Source organism: Nesoenas mayeri (genome assembly GCF_963082525.1).
Source record: "Nesoenas mayeri genome assembly, chromosome: 14".
Taxonomy (NCBI): Eukaryota; Metazoa; Chordata; class Aves; order Columbiformes; family Columbidae; genus Nesoenas; species Nesoenas mayeri.
Genome location: NC_137556.1, coordinates 18,655,590 through 18,682,043, shown reverse-complemented (window position 1 = coordinate 18,682,043; position 26,454 = coordinate 18,655,590). Strand labels below are relative to the sequence as shown.

The 26,454-nt window shown below is 49.4% G+C and overlaps 2 protein-coding genes across 2 annotated transcripts in view; one reads left to right on the top strand and one right to left on the bottom strand.

The window, feature by feature from the left end:
- Positions 1-6,659, top strand: part of PCDH12 (protocadherin 12) — a gene marked incomplete at its 3' end in the record, with an annotated part of 11,009 nt that extends 4,350 nt beyond the window's left edge. Inside the window, exons 3-4 of the mRNA XM_080353240.1 lie at positions 1,642-1,793; positions 6,295-6,659. Of these exons, the coding sequence (XP_080209366.1) occupies positions 1,642-1,793; positions 6,295-6,659 (517 nt within the window). The remainder of the gene's footprint in view (positions 1-1,641; positions 1,794-6,294) is intronic.
- DELE1 (DAP3 binding cell death enhancer 1) lies at positions 6,608-26,454 on the bottom strand (the record flags this gene model as incomplete). Its single annotated transcript, XM_080353241.1, has 12 exons — positions 6,608-6,671; positions 10,283-10,541; positions 10,759-10,915; positions 14,322-14,414; positions 15,260-15,418; positions 16,135-16,277; positions 16,977-17,070; positions 18,848-18,903; positions 25,270-25,401; positions 25,717-25,837; positions 26,132-26,228; positions 26,354-26,454. 11 exons carry the CDS (start codon positions 26,452-26,454, stop codon positions 10,291-10,293), a joined length of 1,404 nt encoding a protein of 467 aa, XP_080209367.1. The 3' UTR covers positions 6,608-6,671; positions 10,283-10,290.

The following is a 26,454-nucleotide window of genomic DNA, read 5'->3' as shown; positions in this document are numbered from 1 at the left end:
GTCAATGGGCACAGTCCAGTAGAGGCCTGTATCCAGTGCAGTGCCTCAGGGGCAGTGCTGGGGCTGGTATTATTCAACATATTCATCAATGACTTGGACGAGGGAATAGAATGACTGTCAGCAAGTTTGCTGGTGACACCAAGCTGGGAGCAGTGGTGACACTGGAAGCTGTGCTGCCATCAGAGACCTGGACAGGCTGGAGAGCTGGGCAGGGAAAAATGTAATGAAATAGAACAAGGGAAAGTGCAGAGTCTTGAATCTGGGCAGGAACAACCCCAGGTTCCAGTGTGAGTTGGGGAATGACCTATTAGAGAGCAGTGTAGGGGAAAGGGACCTGGGGGTCCTGGGGACAGCAGGGTGACCATGAGCCAGCACTGGGCCCTTGTGGCCAGGAAGGCCAATGGTACCTGGGGTGGGTTAGAAGGGGGTGGTCAGTGGGTCAGAGAGGTTCTCCTGCCCCTCTGCTCTGCCCTGGGGAGACCACACCTGGAATCTTGTGTCCAGTTGTGGCCCCTCAGTTCCAGCAGGACAGGGAACTGCTGCAGAGAGTCCAGCGCAGCCACCAAGATGCTGCAGGGAGTGGAGCATCTCCCGTGTGAGGAAAGGCTGAGGGAGCTGGGGCTCTGGAGCTGGACAAGAGGACACTGAGGGGGGACTCATTCCTGGGGATCAATATGGAAAGGGGCAGTGTCAGGAGGATGGAGCCAGGCTCTTCTGGTGACAACCAGTGATAGGACAAGGGGCAATGGGTGCAAACTGGAACACAGGAGGTTCCACTTAAACATGAGAAGAAACTTGTTGGGGTGAGGGTGGCAGAGCCTGGCCCAGGCTGCCCAGGGGGGTTGTGGAGTCTCCTTCTGTGCAGACATTCCAACCCGCCTGGACACCTTCCTGTGTAACCTCATCTGGGTGTTCCTGCTCCATGGGGGGATTGCACTGCATGAGCTTTCCAGGGCCCTTCAACCCCTCACATTCTGGATTCTGTGATTCTGTGAAGGACTGACATATCCCAGCTGCGTGCTGACGATGTTCCCACAAACTTTATGGTGTTCCCACTACATTATGCTGTTTACACCTCTGGGTGAACACTCCTGAGGATGCCTGGGCTTAATCACCACCTCACCATGGTCCGCACAGGTTCCCAGCTACCCAGGCCATGGGCAGACACACCTTTCTTCACCTTCCTCATCATCATCTCCATCTGCAGAGGATGGAGAGGGAGGGAGAGCTGTTCTGGGTTGTGATGCTTCTGGCCTGGTCCTGCACATGGGCCGCTCCTCAGAGTTCACAAAGAAGAGCCACAGCTCCCTGTTTGCTCAGGAACTCCCTGCAGAAGGATAAAAACCCTCTAGGGCAAGAAATGTGGAGCAGCCGCATGTGCAGCCCAGCACCCAGCAGGGCCCAGTCCTCAGAGGGTCCATGGCACTGCTGATCGCAGCCCTTTTGTTATTGCGTTTTTTAAAAACCCCATAAACTCGTTAATTGGTGAGGACTAAAATAATTACGCCTTTGGTGCTGGGAGGAAGCTCAGACCCCATCTCCAGGTCATTTTTTGGGGGATGAAGGCAACCACCTTCACAGGAACGTCCGGGGCAGGGTGCTGAGGGCTGACGTGTGACGCGGGTGCTCTGGCCCTGGCAGGGCCGCGGGGCTGGACGCCGACGGCCTGAGCACGAAGGACAGCGGGCACGGCGAGAGCGAGGCGGGGGACCGCGACTCGGACAGCGCGTTCGAGCTGTCCGTGCAGCAGCTGGTGGGAGAGGAGCTGGAGACCCTCCTGGAGCCGCAGGCAGGTGAGGTGGCCTCGCTGGGGCTGGTGGGAGGTTCCAGCAGCGGGATCTCCTCAGATAACACACTAATCCCATTTTCAGAAGATAAAACTGGCTGGCCTGTGGCAAGCCAGGGGACTTATGTCCTAGGGTGGCTCTGAGAGTGGCAGATGCTTGGCACTGCATGGGCGGACCTTCTTGTGCTTTTGGAACCAGGCAGTTCACAGCAAAGGGACTTGCTGAGCTTGACGTTGGATTGGTTTCATGTGTTTAATCACTCTTGGTAGATCTTTCCCATGGGTATACCTGCTGCTGTTGAGCTGTTTTGTGAGGTTGACCTGTGTTGTCGTGTAGAGGTGAGGTCCAGTTTAACTGTGCACCATGTGAACTGCTCCCCAGGCTGACCCCAGCCCCTTTGTTTCATGGTGTCCTGGTCCATGCAGAGTGAGAAAGGTGAAGATTGTCCCTGTTGAGTCTCTGAAGATGTTACACACACTTTGAGCCCCATTCTATTTCCTACCAGGCTGTTTCAGCCTCATCTCTGACCACTCTGTTACTAATTTTATCTTTATTGAGATGTGCTGACCAGAACGGTGCATGGTGTTTGGGATACAAAGCACTGGTGGTATAAGGAGGTCTTTGGTTCGCTCTTCATTCCTGTCCTGCCCAAGCTCCATGTTACCAAACTGTTCATGGTGACTCCCAAATCCCTCCTCTGCATGGTGGGAGGGTCATCAACACGCGACGTGTCCTTCCCCATGACAATTACCCAACAGCTGGTGACACAGAAACCCGTGGCTACATTTCGCTCATGCCCCTCAGTATTATCAGGTCTTTCAGCAACCTTCTGCTTTTATGTTGTGTGTTTTAGTGGAGTCAACACCAACCGCAGCCATTTCTCCACATCATTTATCACTATGTTGAACGGATGCTCTGAGACTCCACTTATGACTTCCCTTTGCAGGGAAGATTATTTATTCCTACCCTTGCTTCCCAGCTTTTAACACGTATTGGGCCCTGATAGAACCTGGCTGTTAATTTGGGGACAGCTCGGGTCCCCTGTGTGCCTGGCTGGGGCTCTTCTGCAAGCTCAGATGTCCCCTGTCAGCCAGGACCCTCCACCTTCCTCTTCCAAAGACACCAACAAATTTGCAAAACTCAATTCCTCACCTTGCAAGTGTCACATCAGTTCATGTTCGAACAGCAGGGACTCGGCGATCTGCTGAGTCTTGCACGTAATGATTTCTATGGGTCTGCACTGGATTCACCTTCACACACTTAAAAACTCATGTCACACTTTCTACCTTCCCTTCCTCTGACACCACATCCATTTGAAGCAGTAGTTAACGAACAGCAGTTAATAAACCAAGCAATTTCATATCTGAGTTCCTCTAGCACTCTGGGGTGAATACCATCTGGGCCTGACATTTTCTACATGTTCCTTTTATTGATTCGTTCTAAATAATCTCCTCTACTGGCATTTCAATTTGAAAGAGTTGGGCTGACTCATGTCCTGTAGCAGAAATTTCATTGTGGAGCCTCTGCGCTCCTCCACAGCGAGAGGAGCTCATTGAGGTTTGCTGCTGTTGGCCGTTTTAGTTCCAGGATCGGGCGTTTTCTGTGCTGGCTCTTGGAGAACCGCGCTGCTTCTCTCCGTTTGCCTCCCTGCCCTTTTATTCCAGCAAATGAAGGGAAGGCTGGGTGAAAGGAGAGCTGCAAGCTCCCGCGGATTTAAAGCCCTGCAGCCACAAGCAGGTTGCGATGAAGTGCCCAGCTCCATCCCATGGGTGCACTGGTCCCGGTAAAGGGGCTGGTGGACTTGCTCAGATCTGTCTTGGATCCAGGGAGCACCCTAGAAATCCTGTGTTATGGCCAGGTATAGCCATGAAGTGCCATCTCCAGCACTGCTTGGATTTGAGAGGAAAACCAAACTAACCAACCCTTTTGTCCAGCATTTCAGAGCGAACACCAGTGGTGATGCTGGTGTGGCTCTGTGCCCGTGCGGTAGCGCTGGACATGACAAAAGAGGCTGCCCTGCGGTGAAAAACAATCTTAACCATGAGCCCAGACCTTCCCCAAAAGGCGACGGAGCGCAGACGCCGGAGCTGCCGGGCTCCTTCCTCCTCTCCAAACACAAACAGAGCCGTGGACTTGCATCCTGCGAGGGGGAGGAAGGAAGCGCCGCTTGTGCCGAGGAGCATCACAACAGCTGGCTGGGTCTTTGTGCTATTCGCAGCGGGGGAAACGGCGCGATTGATGCATCTCAGGCAGCTCTCGGGTGTTTGCGCGGAGCGTCGAGCCGCGGGCCGAACTCCCAGCGCTCAGTGTCCATTAACACCTACCTGTACCCCACCAGCAACATGCAGCAGCAGTGGAGAGATAGAACTTTATTCATTTTAAAAGCAAAAAAGGCCCCAAATGCCATTAAAGTAAGGCAGTAAAGAGTTACTGGTCAAATTAAACATAGCTAATTACAAGGTTTGATGGTCACAGGACCAGCAGCCTGCAGTCTTGGCTTAGACTGTTGTGCGCTGCTCTAGAGCTGCAGTATCAGATACTCGGGGAAGGCAGCGGGGCAGCAGCTTCTTGCAGACTGAGGAAGAGAGAACTGTGGATGTTTTAGGGCAGAAATGTGGGATTTCGGCAGGCTTGGGAGACCTCGTAAGGAACAGTCACTGCGACTGAAAGAAAATCCTGAGATTGTGGAAAGAAATTCTGAAAGTCAAGCAACACAAGCAACTTTGGGTCTTCAGCCAAAACGAAATCAAACTGCTCGATCTGCCTTTCTCTCCTGACCAGGTTTTGAATCCCAGCCCTCACTCCCATCATACCCACTCCAGGACAGGGTTGGTTTTCAGAGAAAAAGGACTAAATTCTTAGTTGGCTGAGAAAGGAGACCTGTCTTGGTGACTGACCAGGCGCTGACCGAGGACCCCGTGTCCCAGGCTGTGGCAGGGCACTGACTATCCCATCCCTGGAGGGGTTTAAAAGGCATTTAGACAAGGTTCTCAGGGACATGGGTTAGCGCTAGATTTAGGTTATGGTTGGACTCGATCTTAAGGGTCTTTTCCAACCAAAAGGATTCTATGATTATCCTCTGGATGCAGCACAAGTGCAGGGACCCTCCTTTTGGAGGTTACTTTATAAGTAAGAGCCACATAATAACGACCCCAGCTCTTGCCGTCTGCTTGGGACTGCTGCGATATTTGGCGTTTCACGTCCAGACACCAGTTATTTGTTTGTCGCTCTCTGGCTCAAGGTGTTTCCCAAAGCCAGTGGTGGCCTCCAGCCTCCCCGCGGGTCTTTGTTCCGCTGTGACAATGACACAGCAGCACCCGTGCGACACATCACGGAGGCTTGTTTACCAACCTTAAAAACAAGCACCCCCGTTTCCTTCCCCGCTGCTATTCCAGGCTCACCCTGCTATGGGGTCCTTCCTTTCATTTCCAGCATGTTTATTCACAGTTTTAATCACTTCTTCTTTGCCAGCACTATTTTAAGCATGAATATTTCCTTTGTCGGTGCTTATCTCATCAAAATAACGACAGGTTGCAGTCAGATCCCCAGTTAGGACTGGCTTCCTTAGGCTAAGCAAGCCTTGCCTCTTGGGGTCTCCAGCACATAAGCCTGGACTCACCCCTGTTTTCATCTCAACATGTTTCTCTGCAATTCTGTCATTACAGATCCTCTTTCCTACGGGTGGATAATCAGATTTGGATGTAACACTCCTAATTAGGTCTCGCCAGACCTAGTAACAATACCACGGATATGTCTTCACGCCACCAGGGAATACCTTGACCAACACATTGTGTGATTTCATTTGCTCATTTTGGGGCAGAATCACATTATTGGTACATTAACGAGCCGGCAGCCAACACCCACACCAGGCTCCCGCTGCTCCTCAGCTGCTCCCAATTGACGAACAACTACTTTATAGCTCAATTTTTCGTTACTAGACTTCAACCATCCAGCTGTGCATTTTATAATGCAGAATTTCATTCTACTGCTGTTATTATTGTTTTCACAATAACCCATTATTTTTTTGGTCTCAATATTCCTGCTTAGCAGCAAATTCCCACCCCAGAGTGACCCTGAAGGGAAGTTCACTAGTGACCTTTCTTCCCTCTGATACTTCCCCCCGAATGCTTTCCATTGTCCTCCCCCGTTCGGCCAGTCCCAAACCCTCACTTTCTCTGGCTTTGCTAACACTTTAGTGAAGTGCCACTTGAGGCTGCGAGAAATGAAACAGCAAAGTGATCCTAATGGTTATGATATTAAAACCAAACCAAAACAAAGCAACAAAGAAACTCCAAAATAAAACAAAAAACACAGGGGTTTTGAACCAGTTCTACTTTGGTTTTTAAGCTGCTGGTGGCTTATCCCTAGACCTGCTAACAATTAGCCCTCTCACAGCTGATTTCAGGAAGTCTCCTCGTGTTTTTTCCCCCTTTAACATTTGTTTTTCCGCTCTTTCACGTGCTCTCCTCTGCTCCGTGCCTCACCAGCTGTTGTTTCTCTCCTCCAGAGCTGGCCCTCAAGAGGCTGACGGCCACGGACCCGGCCTGGGTGGCTCGGCTCTCCCTGCCGCTCGCCGGCAGCTACAAGGACAACGTCTTCTGCCCCGACTCGCCGCGCTCGCCGCAGGACGAGGACGCCGCGAGGGAGGAGAAACCGCGCACCTTCGAGACCTTCGGCAAAGGCGCCGGGGCCGACTCAAACGCCGCCGGGACGAGGTTGGCCAGCACCTTCCTTTCAGAAATGAGCACCCTCTTTGAAATGATTTTGTCCCAGAAGGTCCAAGTCCACAACGAAACGAGCTCAGGGCTCCTGCGGCAGCTGTCGGCACGTGGGAAGAGCCTCGGGCTGGACGACAGCGCTCCTGTTCTGTAGGCAGCTTGGCGGCTGTGAGAAGGAGAGAAGAGTCAAGACAGAGCGTCTTCCAGCGTTCGGAGTGCACACGTGCGCTTTAGCGGGGTCACTGTTACCACACACATCTCGACTGTTCACGACAGGTGTATTTCCTCCTTTGCCTCACCCCATCAAATTTCTCCACAACTGATTTCACCTTGTTTAGCTCCCTTTTCCCTGCCGGGTCCTGCTGTCCCAGCTTTCCTCCTCTTCCACCCTCACCTTTCACTTCACCACCATGTCACAAAACAGCAGGAGGGTCCTTTCCACCCAGGGCAGGACAGCTTGGGGGGTTGTTAGATTAACCACAGCACAGCTACAGCCACGTGATTGTAGACTGTGCAACACGAACGATAAAACGCTGCAGTCATGGACTTTGCAAGATGCTGCAGAGTTTGGCTCCAGGATCTCAGTTCTTATTTAAATAAAACTGGTTTTTTTCTAACACTACAATGTGCACTGTAGGTGATGTAACGATGTATCTGCAGAAAGCCTAAAGCGGCAGCTCATTAAGGGAGATCTGTTGTCTCCCTCCGATCCTTTCAGCTGTTGTGGTTCTACCGCTATGAACTTGGCGTTTTGCAAAACACCCTAAAATCAGCACTTCTGCTCCGGCATCTCTGCTCCGGCTGCACGAGGTGCCCACGTTTCCCTCTCCCGGCGCTCTGTGGAGGCCGCTGGATTTCGGAGCCCAGTCCTCGCCCCGACGCAGACAGCAGATGGCTGGAGTCTGCCAAAGGTAACCTGGGAAAAGGGAAGCGTGAAAACGCTGTTTTGAAATATTCACTCACAAGCTTTGACCATATTGTGGGTTTTCACGTTGAGCTGTATGTACGTGAGCTATAAGACAGTTTTAGGATAATAGTACGTGTAGGAAAACTAAGACACAGATATTAGCGAGACAGAGAAGCACAGGGTGCTGTAAACCACGGGGATTTGCACTCGCAGAGAACAGCAGGAACCAGCGGCACAAGCAGCCGGGGTGCGTTCGGAGGCTCACAAAGCGGTGCAGGGGCGCAGGTAAGTGCTCCTGGATCGCGCACACAGGGTCCCTTCTGTACCTTAGTTTGTGCCTCCCGACTGTGACACAAACAGCTGAACAAACGTGGGGTGTGCTGGCAAAGCGGCTGTGCAGATGAGAGCAGTACTTCTGCCTTTCATCTTTACTACTAGGTTGAAAAAGAACACGCAGCAGGACCCAGTAGCTGTGATCCTGGAGAATCTCAAGGGTATTTGACCTGCATTTCTTTTCCATGCACCCAGAGGTGACGCTGCCCTGCTTTCAGTGTACACACATGAGCCATAGTGCCAGATAATCACACAGATAATTTAACACAGAGTAAATTGAGAAAGTTATCCCTTTGTGCTGCTTTTGGTATCAAGCAGCAAAAGCAACAGAGTAATATTTCCCCAGGTAGACTCTTTAATATCAGAAATATCCACTGTTGTATTTGGAGTCTTCAAAATGCTTTACAGGTGACCCCATGACTGGCAATAAACGACATGGATGGGTTTGCCCCAGCCTGCTCACACTGCTGCACTGGTAATAGAAATGTCTGGCTGTTCTGCTTCACAAACAAAAGGGGCTCTTGCACCAAAACAATGACAATGAGCCAAATTCTCACTGCGATGCAGCTGTGCAAACCATGGGGGAGGAGATGCAGCCCTACGGGATTCCTCTGCGTCTTGGGAACGCACACAGAGGGCAAACACACGGCACAACCTCACACCTTCCTCTGGAAACCTGCTTTGATGTGTCTGTCGAAGGACAACCTCTACACAAAAATACATTATAATAAGATGAAAAAGGAGACAAATTCCTCTCTTAGTTCAGTTTCCTGATTCTGCAAACTGCTTTCAACCCCCTCAACCCTTTCCCCCATCCTGTTCTGACCAATGTGTAAGCCTGCTGTGGATTATCACAGCGTAGGAAATCCACCCGAGGAATTTCCTGCTAATTGTATCCTGCTTGATAAAGGAAATGGTCTAAGAAAGTCTGGTCTGAGCAGAAAGAGGGACCAGACTAGAAGAACAATATCAGATATGCTGAGCTCTGGCTGTGCCCCTCCCTTGCTGAATGGAGACCACGGCGCACTCAGGATGGGGCCCTTGCCTTTGTTTTTCAGAGCCCGATCTACGCAAAGCACCATGGCTACAGGAAGCCCGACAGTTTGTACAGATGCCCTTGAACCAGTTTAAACTGGTGTGGACAAATGTCTTTTTCCGGCTTCAGCTGCCCCAGTGGAAGAAATTATCATCCCAGCTGCTTGCCGCTGTCTGCCCGCTGGGAGCATCCCTTATCCACTTGAGTGAAAATGAGCTGGCGTGCTCAGCAAACACGCACAACATATATTTTGAAGCAAACCTTGCTGATCGTGACTCAAAGGGTGCTCCCATGGGAGAAGCTTGCTGTCAGAGCTGGAGGAATAATAACAGGGGACTGTAGGACACTGACAACTGAGGACAGCCCTTACTCTCACCAGATGCAGGTGGATCCATAAGCCATATCCCACAAAAACCTGAATTCTCTCTCTCGCTTGCACAGGTTTGAAAGCAGGTTAAAGCGCCACCATGGCGATGTAGAGACGAGCCCAGATGGCACCGGTGGCAGAGCCACAGTGGGAACAGCTAGCCTTGAAGCAAGGTCAAATGGCCTCAGAGAGTGCAGGCCAGGCCCATCACTATTAGCTGCCATCATCACCATATGGTTGGTGGCTTGTAAACCTCACTGGGCGACCACCTGCAAAATGTGCAGGGCTACTGGAATTACAGCCCCAAATCACATCACCATGGCATGGTGGAGTCTATATGTAGCTCTATATAGAAATGCAGTGGCATGGCCTGCAGCAGGGCACCCACAGGGTGTGATGAGGACGTGTGTGCAGCCAAGGCTGCCCAGGTCCTCTTTGCTCCAACCCCTGAGACAGTGGAGCCCTCAGGACAGACATGGGCCTGCTGGAGAGGGGAAAGGGGAGCCCCAGAAATGATCCGATGCTGGAACAGCTCTGCTGGGGGACAGGCTGATCGAGCTGGGGTGTTCAGCTGGAGAAGAGAAGCTCTGGGGAGCTGTCATTGCACCTTTCCGTACTTAAAAGGGGCCAATAAAAAAGGTGGGGACAGACTTTTTAGCATGGCCTGTTGTGATAGGACAAGGGGCGATGGTTTTAAACTGAAGGAGGGAGATTCAGGTTAGACACAAGGAAGAAAATGTTGTCCCTGAGGGTGGTGAGAGCCTGGCCCAGGTTGGCCAGAGAGGTGGTGGATGAACCATCCCTGGAGACATCCCAGGCCAGGCTGGATGGGGCTCTGAGCACCCTGAGCTGGTGAAGATGTCCCTGCTCATGGCAGGGGGGAACTGGGGGAGCTGGGAAGGTCCCTTCCAACCAAAACTATTCTGTGATAAGAAACATCCTTGTGTCAGAAAGTCGAGGGCCAGACAACACAGTGGCATAGGAGATATCACAAAGTTTATTCTCAAAACCCTGGTATTTAAAATCAGCTCCTGTTCATTAACAGAAAGCTTTCTCTTTCCCCTCACTGCCAGCCTCTCTCCAGCCCCACACAGACCCAGAACTGCCGTTCCCTCTGCCTGCCTGTTCACTTACCCACTGCTCTAAGAGCAGCAGCGGTGCAGCTCCGAGTGCTGCAGCTCCAGTGTCACCGCCCTGTGTCCCAGGGCACCGCTCCATCGTGTGCCGCTGAGCCGCAGCATGTGCAGCCCGTCTGCGCTCCAGGAGTGCGGCAGGGCGGGGGCAGGCTGTCCGGGCTGCCTGCTGGGGAGGTCTGCGGGCTCAACACCCCAGAAACAGGGGCTGGAAGAAGACGCTCTTATTCCAGGAGGGAACCGATGCTTTGTTTGTGCATCTGAAAGTACATTAAAACAAGGCATTAATGACACATCATACTATGGGAATGGCTTCTCCGCTTCAGCTCGACTGGAAATAGGTGGTAAAAAGCGCTAAGCACTGAAAAGTGTTCCTTTCTGTTCAGTAAAGAGGACTCCTTTTTGCCACAGCCCCACTTTTATGGGGTCAAAACATGACACAACCCCACGAACCCTCAACCCCACTGCCCACGGTACCTTCCACCTCCTCTTCCAACACCCGCAGCCTCTCCCGGGCGTCCCTGCTCCCCGCGGCAGCTGACTGCCGGTAGTGTTTCATCGCTTCTGCCAGGTTCTGCTGCACTCCGAGGCCCTTCTCATAGCAAACGCCCACGTGGTACCTGCTTTGGGCATCCTAGCCAGGAGAAAGCACAGCAATCAGCCCCGCGCGATGGAGAAGTGACGACAGCACAGGAAAGGAGAACACAGAGTCTTTAACACCTTCTTTATAAAGTTTACTGCTCTATCTTTGGTCACTTTCTTCAAAGTTTACTCCTCTATCTTTAGTCCCCCAGGCCGTATCTTCAGTAATTTAGTCCTCGCTCTGAGCACATAGTGAAGCAGAATTTCTTCAGTGGCTGTCTCTGACTCTGCTCCTCCCTACCCCTTTCCAATTAAATTCAGTGATTTCCCGTCTGCGTCACAGGAACAAAGGAACTGCAGATTGTCTCAGGGGTCAGAGCAAAGAGGAGCTGGGCAGCCCTGACTGCACCCACATCCTGATCACACCCTGTGGGTGCCCCATGACACAGAAACCTTGTCCAAACAGCAAACGCCAGAGGTACTTGCTGCCAAGGGCTGGAAGATTCCCCTTGGCAGCATCAGCCCTTCAACACAACAGCACAGTACTACCTCGCTCAGCCCCACCTGATTATACTTCAGAAGAAATCTCAAGCAGCGGAAATGAAGTCAACAAGCAAATTGGTGCATCAGAAAAAGCACCTGAACTCCTCAGACATAACCCAAGCGCTGAGAATGAACTAGAGAGTTGAGGATGTCACTGCAGATGGGTTAGTGAATCATAGAATCACTTTGGTTGGAAGAGACCCTTAGGATCATTGAGTCAAACCATAACCTAAATCTAGCACTAAACCACGTCCCTAAGGGCCGCAGTGAAGCCAAATCAGGACCCGTGGTATGTTTACGTGTTACCTTTGAGATGCAATAGGAGGCAAAGGGGGTCAGAGACAGCAGGAACCAACGTGATGGTCCAGAAGACAATGGAAAGACAGCAGGGGTTAGGGGTCACATAGACCTCTTCCACCCAAAAAGCCAGCAATGTAACTTGAGGAGTATGACTGCCAGAAACATGATCTACACAAGGCTTTGCAAAATAAAAAAAAAAGAGGAAAAATAAAAGAAAAAAAAGGAAGTAAGTTTTAATAAAGCCATGAGAAAAGAACATATTGCAAGCGTTGCTGTCTGGGATGTAGCTGGTAGAGTGAGGAACTCAGTGAGTGGGTGCTTTGCAAAATGTTGCAAGTCTCCGTTTATGACAGCGATAAACTTCTTCAGAGACGAGATAAACGCGTTGAGGATTGGCACTTCAGATGTGACAAGAGACAGGGTTAAGTAAGTATGAAGTATTCCACCAGCCGTCCCTTACGCGATGAACACCTCAGAGACAAGACCACAAGGAGCAGAGAGCCCCAAATTAGCACGGCATAAGTGACTGCAACAGGCTTTGACATCTGAAGGTCAGACCCAGTTCTCCAACAACACTCTTTAACATGGTTTTTATATTCCACCGTTGCACACAGAAAATAAGGGAGGATAAAAAGTAGCAAACAAAGTAAAACGCAGTTCTCTCGAGTGTGGTATTTGGAAGAACACTTGTCAGAGCTCCCTCCTCGGCACAAGCACAGAGCGACGCCCTGGGACACCGAACCCATGACTTTTTGTGCCTGTTTCCTTTTTGCTGGAGTTGTAGCTAAATGGTGCCGTCCTTGCTTCACCCACATCCAGTATTATTTTAACCATCTAAACATAAACTTTACTCCAAGGCAATGGGGAAAGAACAAACCCATGGACCCTTCTCTCAGCCGCATTCCTGGGGTGACATCCCAGGAAGGTGACACACAAGCCTGACACCGAGGCAGCAGAAATGGGGCAAGACAACTGGGTTCTGAGAACTGTCCTGGCTGTGATCAAAACATGCCAAACACTGATCTACTGTGCGGTACCCCTGGGAACTGCAGTTACCTGCGGGGTTTTCAGTTGTTAAGGACTTACTAGGCATTCAGCAAATGACAATCATGTATTTAATGAGATAATCCTTTGTTCTACTGTGCAGCACATGCACCTGACATCAGGCTGGAAGAAAGGAGTCAATGATGCAGCTATGAGGGATCTTTAGCAGATTTGGAATAAAATACTGTATCCCGATGTCTGAGCTGCTGTGGCTCCTCAGGTCTAGTCCCACCAGTGATCTGACAGTGGCTGCATTCGTAGAAGCGGGTGAAAACTGGAGAGGCAAAGTCTGCAAGTGACGTAACGTCATTTGGAGTGATCCAACTTACTGTGAAGAATTCATTAGAGAAGATCTCACAAGACTAAGAGTGGGCAACACAGTAACAGAGGAAACTTAAGTGTTGACAACTGGCAAGTAGTGCTTGTAGAAAGAAATCCGTGAGTCACTGGGATGGTTTCCTGAAACCATCAAGTCACTGCTCAGTGGCAGGCAAAAGGGCAAACAATGTTAGGAATTACTGGAAGGGAATACAGAACAAAGCAAAGGATCTCCTTGTGTCACATGCCTGGCTTGCCTCTATCCTTAGTCCAGTTTTAGTGTAAGCATCTTAAAATGGGCAAAGGAGAATCAGAAAAATAGAACACTGACAAGCAAAATGGAGCGGCTTAACTACAGGGAGAGACAAACTAAACCAGTGTTCTGCAGGCTGCAAAAGAAATGACTCATAGAACATACTAAAGGGTGACAGAATACGAAGTATGAGCCAGAAGAAGAGGGAATAGCTATTCATTATTTTCCATTACACAAAAGCTGTAGGAACTGAAGTTAAAATGAACACATTTTTCATAAAAAAACCATAGCTATTACAATGCAGCACAAGCTGAAAACGAGAGAACAATGTCACAGTGCTGGAGAAAAAGAGAACGGTGGGATGCAGAAACCTGGCTGCAAGACATGGGATGTCATACCGCTACTGGTCTGAGTGCCGGGAAGGGCTCAGGGGCAGGACTGCCCCGATGCGGCACTGCCCTTCTAGAAGAGTAAGTCTGGGTCACTTGGGGAGAGTTGAACAGCAAGCCAGAAAATTGCTGGGGATGTAGACAATACGATGTGTGAGGATAAACTCAAAAAATGGGGGAAGGCTGAATGGAGATTCAAGTATTTAAGTACGTTAAAGGTCCCTGAAAAGAAACAGAAATGGACTTTTCATCCTCTCTGCAGAAAGCAAGAAATGGTGAAGAACAGATTTGAGATAGACACAGCAGTGAAGGAGTCTGACTGAAGAGGGTGTAGATGCTCCATAACGCAAGCCTGTAAAATTACGCTGGATTCATACAAGCACTGGTGCTGTGAGAACTACTCCAGCCCAATAGGGCTGTTTCTACATCCCTGTTTCACAGAGTCTGTGCCCCAGGGTCTGTTTCCTCTTCAAAACACACCAAGGCTCCACACACAGCGCGGTCAAGTCCCGACACTCACTCCCATTTCCAAGAAGCCCCAAAATCTGCCACCTGTAACCCGCACTGATCCTAAACTGAGCACAGCCATAGTTTGCACAGGGATTACTTACGCCATTCTTCGCCGCCAGCAGCAGGTACTTCAGACCTTTCTTTTCCTTAGGTTGCAGCCCCCTCATGTAGAACACTCCAAGATAAGCCTGTGCCTGCAATAAAAGCACAAGGTACAAATCAGCCAGGATTGTCCCCATTAATTACTCTAGTTTTTTACTGATTTTACAAGTTGTTCAAATGCCAGGCTCGCTGCGGCAAGATGGGTATGCAAAGTACCCTGGTTGCTGCAGAACCTGTTGAAAAATACAGGGCTGTCTTAGGAAAAATCAGACTGACGCGGTAAACACAAAAATCACATTTGATCTCTAGAAGTCCACTATATGTGCAGTAACATCACCATACTAATATCACAAGACCCAGAATATTGTTTCCAACGACACAGTGGAACTCAGAGCCAGTGAACAGCTCCTGTTTGTGTTCCAGATGCACCGCCTGGAACAGCGTGCTATGTGAGGAGCCGTCGCTGCCACGACGACTGGCGCTCGCAGCAAGGTGGCACATGCCTAAATGCATCTCCTGATGAGTGGGAAAGGAGAGCAGGGTACGCAGATCCATGCGGATGAATCATCTCGGAAAGTCAGAGATACAAAATGAGGCTCTGTTCTTATTTCGAGCACCTCATGGCAGTTCCTCCACCACAGTGACCTGTGCTCTCAGAATGGAGATGAAATTACAGAATGACGTTTTCAACTGCAGGTCAGTTTTCCTAAGCCAAAGGTCTAATCTCGGTGTCTAATCTAAGACACGTGAGTATCAAGTCGCCTCCTGTGTGCAGGCAGGACCGTCTCCCACACGCTGCCAGAAGTATAAATGTACTGGAAGAACTCTGCTTCCAGTCCCACAGACGCTGCTTTCTAGGATGTCTTGTGGTTCAAATCCTTTAGACAGGGCTCTCTGCTGGCCCCCTCCTACAAACCCCCATGCTGCGGGGACTAACCTCTGTAACCCCAGCCATTGCTGCGCGCTCCAGGAAAGTCACTGCCTTCTCATGCCTGTCCCATTCGTTTTCAGGTCTGTGGCACAAGAGGCACCTGGCGTAGCGGTACTGCGCCATGGGGTGACAGCTGCCGGCCGCACACAAGTAGTAAAAAGCTGCCTGGAAAAAGAGAAAGACACTTGTGTGATTCAGGTAAATACACGCCCTCAAATGTGACATGACTCCCCTCTGGCCAGGACAAGCTTAACCTCTCTGTCTGCATCTATCATCAGCTGCATGCGCTTCCCCCGGCAGCTCTCCCGCTGAAGAACACGAGATTGTTTAAGTGAGACAGTGACCGCGGCCGTACAAGAGCCCTGCAACCACGCTGCCTCCTCGAGTCAAAACTCCCCGTGTTGAAGGGGGTGGCACTGGGCCAACGATACCACAGCTTCCTCCGTGCCAACGGGGATCTGCGCAATTCCTCGAAGCGAGCCGCCTTTGCAGATCTCCCCGGCTGCAGAAGGCGCTGGCCACGGCCAGCACGCACTAGGTGGCAGGCTGTGGCTACGTACCCAAACTGGACGGCTCGAGATGTGCGGAAGCCCTCGGATGTGCAGCGTGTTTGAAATACGGTAACATGACAGGTTTCTCCTCGGTATGCTCCTGAGCGCTCGTGCCACAGCCGTGGACCTACGAGACGGCCTCAGAAGCTACGAGTGCTCTGAGGGGATCTCTGACACCGCAAACCCGCAGTTTATATTATTTCCAGCATTTTCTGACGAGATGTCAGAGACCGTCACACCCGTGCAAAAGGAGGAAAGCGCCTGTCAACCCAAAAAAGGCGCCTCTCCCGGTTTGTACCACTCATACACAAGCCTACAACCCGTGGATACCTTCTCCAGGTCTTTTTCTGTGCCTCTGCCATGCTCGTAACACAGACCCACGTTGAACTGGGCTTTGCTGTAGCCTCGATCTGCCGCCAGTTTGAAGCAGGTATAGCCTATCCTGTAATGGCCCGCCCTCATGCTTTCAATCCCTGAGGAGAACACAACGTAAAAACAGGGGAAAAGAAAATGGACAGAATGCAACCTCAAATCCAGCAACCTCCCCAGAGCTACGAGCCCTTCCGTGGCCCACGTCGAGGGCTCTGCTCTCACCAACCCTCACTCCACAGCATCAAAGTTGCCACAGGAAATACGGCAACACTGCCTTTTAGGAATTTTTCTAGTCTCATCGCAAAGGCAGCTCACGGGCTAACACAATGTTTGGTTCGCGTCAAAGCAGCTTGCTTTTAGAGCTGCAACTAGTGGTATATATAGGGCAGGGACTTTTCTTAGATCATTGCATCTCCCTTCAGCTCTTCTCAGAGTTGCAATTCTGCAATTCCTCCTTCAGCTTGCCAAGAAGGCTGAGATCTCAGACAACGAAAAAGGATGCAAGGATATGACAGCCCATGTTGCAAAAAAGACAGAGATGGTTTCATTTCCAAGTACAGATGTCAGGACAACAGTGCAGGCTTCAACCAAGCCTGGATTTAAATATGCTGATATAAATCAGGTGGCAGGATGGGACAAAGGGCAATAAATCTCTCAAAGCACAGTTGAAATTGCTGAAAGGAGGCTTCAGCTTGGGTACACGCCATCTCTGCCTTCACACAAGACCTGCAACAATTTGGAGGTCCTCCAAAAAGAGAAATGTGTGGTTTAAGGACGAAACAAATCCAAGTCCACATTACCGAGGATATTCAACGCAATGGAAATGTCGATCCGGAAAATCTGCTGCAACTGGAAAGCAGCTTCCTCCAAATGCCCTCGCTGAGCTGGGTCACCCTGCGGAGTTAAAGAAGAAAACTATTAAGACAGCAAAACCACACAAACCCTATAGGAGATTCTTGCTTGGAAACTGAGTAGTGAGACACACTTGTGCTGTACTATAGTTATCAGGAGGGTGATGTAATCCACGAAATCTGTGTGTCCTACACAGGCATCTAGTTCGGGAAGCTGTATGGACACTGCTCGCCTCCCCTCTGGCCAGGCACCTTGGGGAGGCCTCTCGGACATCATCGGACCTTTCAGAATTTAGTAAATCCCTGATAAATCCCCTCTTCAAAAGTAACGTTAGACCTTGTTCACCCTCCAGCATCATGGCAACAGCGCAAACAGCCTCTGCCAAACCTGCACTGACATATTTGTATACGCTGTACACAACTCGAGCTGAGCCCACTCCATCAGCTTACTGAACGCTGCGCCCTCCTCATCAAATCCTGCACAGCAGAGAAAATGTCTTTTTCTCAGTAATGAGTAGTATTTTTCACTTTACCACAGCTCCGGGAGGCAGGAGGAGGATTAGCCTGACGTGCAGCTTTAGCTTCCCAGATTGCGCACAAATGCAGTGCCATCGAGCGGCAGCAGCGCACACTGCACGGGGAGCGCACGCAGCAAAAACACCCCTTGACACCCAACAGCTTTGCTGCTCGGCCAGCACCCAGAGCCACTCACACAGACAAGACACAGACTGATCATCGGCCGAGAGCCTCCTGAGACCTGCCCAAAGCCTACGAACGAGCCACAGCCTCTTCCTATGGGCCCTGCAGAAAGTGGCGGAGGTCACGGCCATGTCAAAGAGAGGATCCCACTCTCTTAAATAGTGAATTTATCTCCACTCTGGTCACAGTGTCCTTGAAGAATTGCTCAGCCGATTGATTTTTCAAATAGGGAACTCTCTACAACTAAGACTGAATTACAAGGAATTAGCAGGTTTAATCACAATAACAACAGTATAATTTATGGCCTTGTGGCTCCCAAGCTGACAAACACTCTTCAAGCCTGAGGTGTCTTCCTCCCTATAACGGACAAGAGTCAGTCCTGATTTGCAGCTTTAGGAGCAGTGATACCACCTTCTCCAGTCATGGGTTGTCTGCTAAAAACCAAAATACCAACAGCACGTAATCACCTAGTGAAAGATTGCTTCAAAACGCAAATATATACGAACAGGCTAGAGCTACTGGATAGATCCTTTTCCCTTCCCTTCCCTTTGTTTTTTCTTTCCTCTTATCCTTTCTTTTCTTTTATCCTTTCTTTCCTTTCTTTTTTCCCCCCTTTCCTTTTTTCTTTTCCCTTTCTCTCCTTTCCTTCCTTTTTTCCTTTCTTCTTTTCCTTTGCCCTTTCCTTTCCTTTCCTTTCCTCTTTCCCCTTATTTTCTTTTCTCTTATTTTCTCTTTTCCTTTCCTTTTCTCTTCTTTTTCCTTTTCTTTCTCTTTCCTCTTTTCATCTCCTCTCCTCTCCTTTTTCTTCCTTTTCCTTTCCCCTTTCCTTTCAGTTTTCCTTCCCTTTTTCCTCTTCCCCTTCCCTTTCCCTTTCCCTCCACTAGCACCCCAGTTCCACAGACACTTTATAGGATGGGGATGCCAGCCTGTAGCTGAAACTTTCCTCTGGCTGAAGCCAAGAGCAGCACATCACATCTCTCCTCCCGGCCTCCAGCTGCACGGGGCAGACGAGCCTCGCGCACCAGGGGATCGCTGGGGCCGCGCTCGGGTCGCACCGAGATGTTCTGCTGCAGGGAAGAGGCCTCAGGTGCAGCGCGAGGGTGTGAATAACGAAAACGTACCTTTGCGCTGCGGAGAACCGGCCCCGGGCTGGAGCTCTCAGGGATTTGGAACTCCCCTAAGTCAAAAAAACAGAAGACAAAAAGCAGGGTTAAGCAATGCTGTATCTTCACTCTTCCTCCTCTACCCACCTTCTCCACTCCACAGCTCTTTCCCAGGGGACTGATAACTCATTAAGAACATGAGGAACACTGACCAATCTGACCTTGGTGTCAAAAGCAACCAAGTGCCCCAAGAACAGCCCTGGAACCCGCACCCGGCTGACGTGCCCGTTCCAGAAAGGCCCCCGGTCTCCATCTGAAGGCACCAAAAAGAAAGAGAATCTCCCACTTCTTCTTAAAGTTTGTTCCAGCAACTTGTCACCGCTGCTTTAAACCTCTGAGCTGCATTTCAAATTAAAATACAGCTGATTTCTCTCCCAGGCTTTTTTTTTTTCCTCCTCACTAAAAAGCCCATTCTCCTTTTCAAAGTCCCGATACGACTAATCAACCCCTCTTGATTCCTCTCTGTGGTTCTAAACAGACTGCGCTGTTCACGTCTTTCAATTGAAGTACTTTTCTGCCCGAGCTGATTAATTTTACAACTTTTTTGCCACCATTCCTGAGTTTTCGACATCATTATTGAAGCGTGGACCCTCTTACCAGTGTCACTGGATGGATAAAATTGTCTCCTTATTCAAATTTGGAACTGCCTTGTTCGTGTGTACCAGAACTGTGCTCCCATTCCCACTGCCCAGGGCATCACACCAAGATGTACTTGTGTCCCTAACTCCTTTTCCACACAATTTCTTCCCAGATCACAGTTCTGTTGCTGCAAGGGGATGATCAGATGTGTTATTCTGCCTGCATCGCCTGCAGGCTCTGGTTATCACCCCAGAGCACTCACTTGCTCATCGCTGCCCTCTTAGATACGCCGGCATCGCCATGTGCTCACCCACTATCTGACCGGTTTCAATCAGAATTATCCACCTAAAACATCTCCAGCAGAAGCTAAGCCACCTTGCTCTTAACGGAATTGCGCTGGAAGCGATTACGTGGCATTTATGCCCACAGCACTAAGAGGACGGTGACCTCCAGCAAAGGGACGGACAGGCCAGGGCTGACTGAGGCCAATAATTAATATTTCACCTCAAATCCCATGAGTGGCCGGATTCCACCCGATACCTGAAGCCTGAGTGATTTCAAACCAGCGCTGCCAATATGAGAAGTAGCTGTGCCGTCCCCTGTCTCCCTCACAAGCTGTGTGACTACAGCAGGGAGCTAATACGAGTGAAAAAAGTCCTTCTGGGGGCTAAATTCCTTGATTCCTGGCATGATATTGCTACACAAGCATTTGTGGCGGCACCGCAGCAGAAACGAGCGTGCAACAGGCAGGATTCTTCTTGCAGTGCACATGAAACCTCTGTTCCAACTGCAGCATCATGATTCCCACACAAACGATTCCCCTCCGGCTGTATTAAAATGTCTTTTATCTGAACAAGCCCCACTCACCCAACGAGCAAGATTTCTATTCATCATTCCATCAAAAGTAATATAATCTGTGAATTTATTAGTTGTGCTTTACATTTGTTTTCAGATGGGGCATAAAATTATCTGATCTTTCTCACCATAAGACTCTCTTATTCTGGTATCTCCCTCATGCTGTAATTTGGGTGTTTTTTGCCATGCATAAAGCAGCGAATCTCATGAAGAAAAATCATCTGTATTAAAAATTCTCCCAACTATTTGTTTAAACAACATTAGTACACTCATGCTTTCAAGAAACTTTACATTTGGCATAGACAACTACTCCTCAATCAGAGATTCATCGTTTATTGAGAAAACATGCTGTGATTTGGCCAAACCATTACCCCATGAAAAAGAAACAGAAACTCATTCTGAATTTCAGCAGCTTGCAGAACAGGCTCATGCCCCTCTCCCACTGGAAATCAGGTTATTTGGAAGAAAGCACAGGGACCGATTGATCCTGACACGCAGCGCTGCTTCCTGAAGACCAGATTAATGAATTCTCTTAGATGTCACCTTTGAGGCTGGGCAGAGCTCAAGTCAAACTCTTCATGGATATCATGATCTCTAAGAGTCGCCTGTTTCCGAGCAGTTCCCGCAACACCAGGCACACAAGCTAAACCAAACGCTTACGTTTCTTCAGCAATAAAGAGAAATAAAAGCATCCCCAGCAGCGAAGAATCCCATCCCACTTCAGCAGAATGAGACCAGCTTAGATTAACCTTCAACCTGACATTAATTAATACAAGTTCAGCCCAACTGTTTTATTATTTCCCGAAGAATGGTCGAGCTTCGGCAGAACTTCATAGGAACCAGGCTTTGAACGAATTCATTGCTATATTGCACACGTAGAAACACACTGAATTATTCTTAAGGTTGTATGTTCAAAGGACACAAGAGCCAGGAACACTGCAGCTGGAATTTTCTGTGCAACTTCATTTCTACTTCTTTGAACACGTGCTGTGATGCAACATGACTGTGCGGCATTTTTTCCATGCAGTCTTATAGCTTTCAGGGTACGGGATGCCCAACGCTCACTTACTCAGCGGCTAATAAACAATTAATATTTCCCCTGGGCTAATCAAATGTTGCTGAAAGCTAGCTCCAAATGGGGAATTAATAATCTTCTCATGGACAGTCTGGATTGCTCATCCCAAAACATCCAAACGCTTCACAAGAACGAATTCACAACACGAGCTGGACAAACTCCAGGATTTCTGCCTCATGGAAAATTTTAGTCTTTCCAATTGGTTTCATTGTGCTTTGAAATGTCTGTAATCTCAGAATTGAAATAACGAATTTTACAGTTCTGCCAGGGGTAAAATACAACTCCCCAGGGCAGCATTCGGCTGCTATAACACTGAGACTGGCTGTAATCACCTCCTCCTTCACTATGCGCCTTTAACTTTCAGCAAAAAAGCTTCGACTGAGGCACGAATTGCATGAAAAAAAACAATAGGATGCAATCATGCAGCTGAAGACTTGCTGATAGTACTATCCAGAATGCTATTTATAGTAAGTTTTAAATGAATTTCCTCAAGTTTTCTTTTTAAACACACTACAAGTACTAGATTCTCTCATATTGTGTTATGTTCAAGCTCGAACGGCTGATCTGCAAAGTGGGGATGTTTGGATCCATTGCAAAGCTCTTCGCCACTCGGGGTAACGAAGCAGCTGACAGAAACAGCAGATTGTCGCCGCACATATCAAACGGCACAACCCGGCCTGGAAATGAACTGAAACCCCGAAGGAAAGGGCGAGGATGCGGAATTCACTCCAGAGGGTCCTTTGCCAACAGCAAACTGGAGAAGCAAAGGTACATTCTGCTCCGCTTTGAGTTCTGGAGGTCTGTTCTCTAATGGCAAGACTTTGCTACCAGATTCCCCTGCATCATCTGCCAGGCGTCTGGCCTTCCCTTCCTTCTGCTCTCACCCTGTTCCGATTTCGCCAGCTTCCTCCTCTTTCCATAGCTAAACACCAGAAAATGAAAAAATCCCAAATCCTAGGCAGCTTTTTCTGTAGAAAGCAAAACATACTCAAAGAGAAAGGTATCGCCAGATTCACTTTATAACTTCCCATGGAAAGATACGCAGGACTTTTCACATTACAAAACTACATGTTTTTTCCGACTCTCCAGTGAAAAATCTCTGAATCTCTTCACCCTGACTTTTCTCAATAAATTCCCGCAAAACAGATGCACTGCATAATGTGAGAATGTAACCTGAGGACTTCTGTATTGAGCAAAATCAAATTATTTCTGACATAGATTATCTCTGACAACTGCCAGTCGTAGATGTTTGGGCAGAAAGTGTAAGGAATAGGGATTATAAAGTCACGCTCTCCCTGGCAGAACTTTCCAGCAATCAGCTGTTCTGTGATCTTCTGAGCAGGAGGCTTCGGCTGGACCAATTAAGTTTAATTTGAATGGGTAATTTTACCTAATCACTTCTTGGAATCTGTTTATCCTTCTGGCCTGTAGCAACCAGTTCCACAATTTACCTGTGCCCTGGCCAAACATGCGCTGGCTTTTGCCATTTTTCAAACTTGCTCCATTTCTGTGCTGCCTATTAATATGTGCATTATGAAAAATATTGTCCCTATTCACCTTCCCTCAACACTTTTCGTTTCACAGAGCGCTAGCACGCTCTCTGCCACTTCTTCAGTGTATGTAATTGTCTCCTTGTATTTGTATGTAATTGTCTCCTTGTCATCTTCTCCTATGCCATTCCTTCAGTGTTCAAGATGTGGCTGCATCACAGACTTACACAAACCTACGATACTGTCTTGTCCTCAGTTCCTTCCTTTACATTAATTAACATTTAATTGGTGTCACTACTGCTGAGCACTGACTTAACCTTATCAAAAACATATCCACTGTGACTTTAACTGTTCCCTCTGCAATATAATGATTAATTTGACAGTCCTCATTCTGTGTGTGTATTTACAGCTACATTCCCCTGTGTATACTAATTTAACCTACCTTGGGATTACCCTGGTTTTAGTTCTTGTGCAATCTTCTGCTGTGACTTTCACAGTTGACTGTCCTGAATAATTTTGTACTATTTCCTTCTTCTGTCACCTCACTCGTCACCTCTTTTGTCCAAATCACTGCTGACTGTGCTGAACAGAACAGGTTTCAAGAAGACTTGGGTGAATCCAGCAGTAACAACTCACCATTGTGAAAACTATTTCTTGTCTTCTAAAGAAATACTAGCCCAAGAGTAGCCCCTCCATCTTTCTAAACATCAGCTTTATTTCTCCAGATAGCTTTGTTCGAGGTCCTGGCTGAAAGATTTTCAGGGTCTAAAAGCCAGGTCATCTTGCTCCACATGCCCGCTGACTTCTCCAAAGAACCCTTAATAAATTTACAGCTCTCTTAAGTCTCTGCAATGGAGCAAGCTGGCCTGAGAAATGGCTTCCTAAATCCTTCCAAGCCATTTGATTCTTTGATATAGCACACTCATCCAGGTATCTAACATCTCTATTCTATAACACAGTTTCTGTCAACTTAGAATTACCTTTTTTGCAGTTCTGGGGCTCATACAAGCCCCTTTTTTAAAAGCCAGTGACCAATTCCCCGATGTTCATTTTTCTGGTCCTATAGCAGATTTAAGCACTGGATTACACACACCATCAGAAGTTCAGCCATTTCATAGCTTCTGAAGAACATCTGAACATGTGGCCTTAGTGACTTGTCACCGTTCAATTCCTCACTTTGCCTAAAAGCTCTTTCCTACTGACTCTCAGTAGGAAGCTGTTTGTCAGACACAGACACACGTTCACTCCGGAAGGTTCTGCTGTGCCAAGCGAAGGCATCACTGTCTCCTCTTGTTCCCCACCACTTCTCCCAGAGGTCCATGTCCAGCGATCTGCCAGACAGGCAGTGTATTTCAGTGCTTCTTAATATGCTCCAGGCAAAAGCAGATGGGTTAAACAGTCTAATTGGCAGTTTAGGTAAATTAACCTGGCTGTTTTCCTGGAGCTAATTAGGAGACACGGAAACAAAATGCTCCATTTGGAAACTGATGGGAACAGCAACCTCTGGCAGGCAATGGGTTTGATAAGCAGTGATGGGCAGTAGCTTAAACCAGCACAGAGGAGAGCCAAAAATATGGAAGAAAGCAAAGAATGGGGAACCCTCCTGACCTTTTTTGCAACACCTTACAGCACCTAGTCAGCATTTGTAGGACAGCTTTTTTATGTGCTTCTTTTACACTGTGATCATATGTTGTCCCACTTTTTACCTGCTCCAGGCTTCCTGCTTCTAACCATTTTCCTAAAGCCATTATTAGTGTTCATAGATCTAGTGAGTCGCCCTATTGTAGCCCTCATCTGATCTTCCCTGACATGACTTTAAATTTAACATGTTAAGACACGCTTTCCTGGATGCGACTTCATTTTTTTAAAGTATATCTTCCTATTTTTAGAAAACCCATTTTAATAAGAATATCTTTGATACCTCCTTCCACTGTCTTATCTACAGCTTGGAAATACATCCTCATCTCCCAGGAAGAAAAGAATTCCTTTTGTTTCACACCACGTACACAACTCTGCCAGACCAAAGGTGCACTATTCACTCAAACCCTTCTGACTGCAAACATCTGTCCACAGTAAAAGAACAGAAACTGGATGCTGTAACCAGGTCACTAAGGCAGGTAAAGCTGACATCATCTGCACAGTTACAGCGCAGGATCCTCCCTGCCCTCAGGAGCTTTTCTCCTCCTGTCTCTGGACTCCTGATTCACCTCTCTGAAGTTCTGTCTTTGCACTCAAACGTATCGCCTCGAGTGTCAATAAATGGCTGGACACTTCTTGGCTCACAGTTCTGCCCTGGGGAAACTGAGAGACTCGGAAGAAACTCAGAGAGTTGCAAATCCTTCTGCCCGCGAGTATCCTACCCCGCAGCACAACACACGTACCTGGTTCTGCCCAGGGCTGGCCCTCTCCTTGCCCTGAGGATGAAATCTCTGGTACAACCTCTGCACTTCCATTCTGCAGGAAGCGGGACCCCGGCTGCACACAGGGACAGCTGGTTGAGGCTTCAGTCCCCACTGAAATGCAGAGTGCAAAACAGTTCCCGTTAGCTGGGCAGTGTCCTTCTCTGCTCCAGCCACAAGGCGAAGCAGGAGGAAAGTTCAGAGAGCAGAGTCTAGGACAGAAAACAAAAGTAGGGGCATGCGGGATACAACGTGAGATCGCTCCAAATTGTTAAGAAACAGTGAAATTCCCCTGGCAGATACCAGCCATCACTCTCTTTCTGCTGATTGTCAGCTTCTCACAATGGCTTAGTTAACACCCCACACCGCAGAAATCTTCTCGGACAGCCGGGCCCTCCCACACCCTCCTCACAAGGCAGAGACGCTAACCTGGCTGCTGCGAGGGCAGCGACGAGAGCCAGAGCGACCTGCGCTCCCTCCTGGTGTCCGGCAACGATCTCAGCCACGAGATCTGTCTGACCAGCTGCAGAAGCAGCGCGCCGAGCGCTCCCTGAAGATAAAGAGACACGAGTCAAGCAAAACGGCTTCATTTCCATCTTTGTGTCCCGTTTCCATTCGGCAGCCTGGCCACAGCTCTGCTTCGGGGAGCCCTCCCACCACGGGCAGCGTCCCCTGTCCCCAGCCCCTTTCACACCCCCAAGGGCTCCTGGTGACATCGCTCTGGGCTCTAGGGACACCCGGGCAGGGACACCCGGGCAGGGACATCCAGCAAAGGGACGTCAGCAAAGGGCCACCCGGTCAGGAACACCCGTCCACGGCCCCCGGCCCTACCGCTGCTCCTCACCCAGGTGACGGCCTCCAGGACGCAGTAGCGGGGCACCAGGCCGGGCAGGGGCCGCTGCTTTTCTCCTGGCTCCCGGCCATCCCGGCAACCGGCCGCTCTGAAACAACCAGAAAACACCAACCCCGTGAGGCCAGGACCGAGCCCGCGGCCCCGACCCCCGCAGCGGCCCGCGGGCAGGGGACACCCCGCTCCCGCCGCAGGTCGGGCCCGGGCCGCACTCACCGCTCGGGGCCGGGCCCGTCGGGGCGGTCGGCGGCGCAGGCGGGCCGGGCGGGGGGCGCCCAGCAGCGGCCCAGCCCGCGGCCCAGCAGCTGCCGCCACAT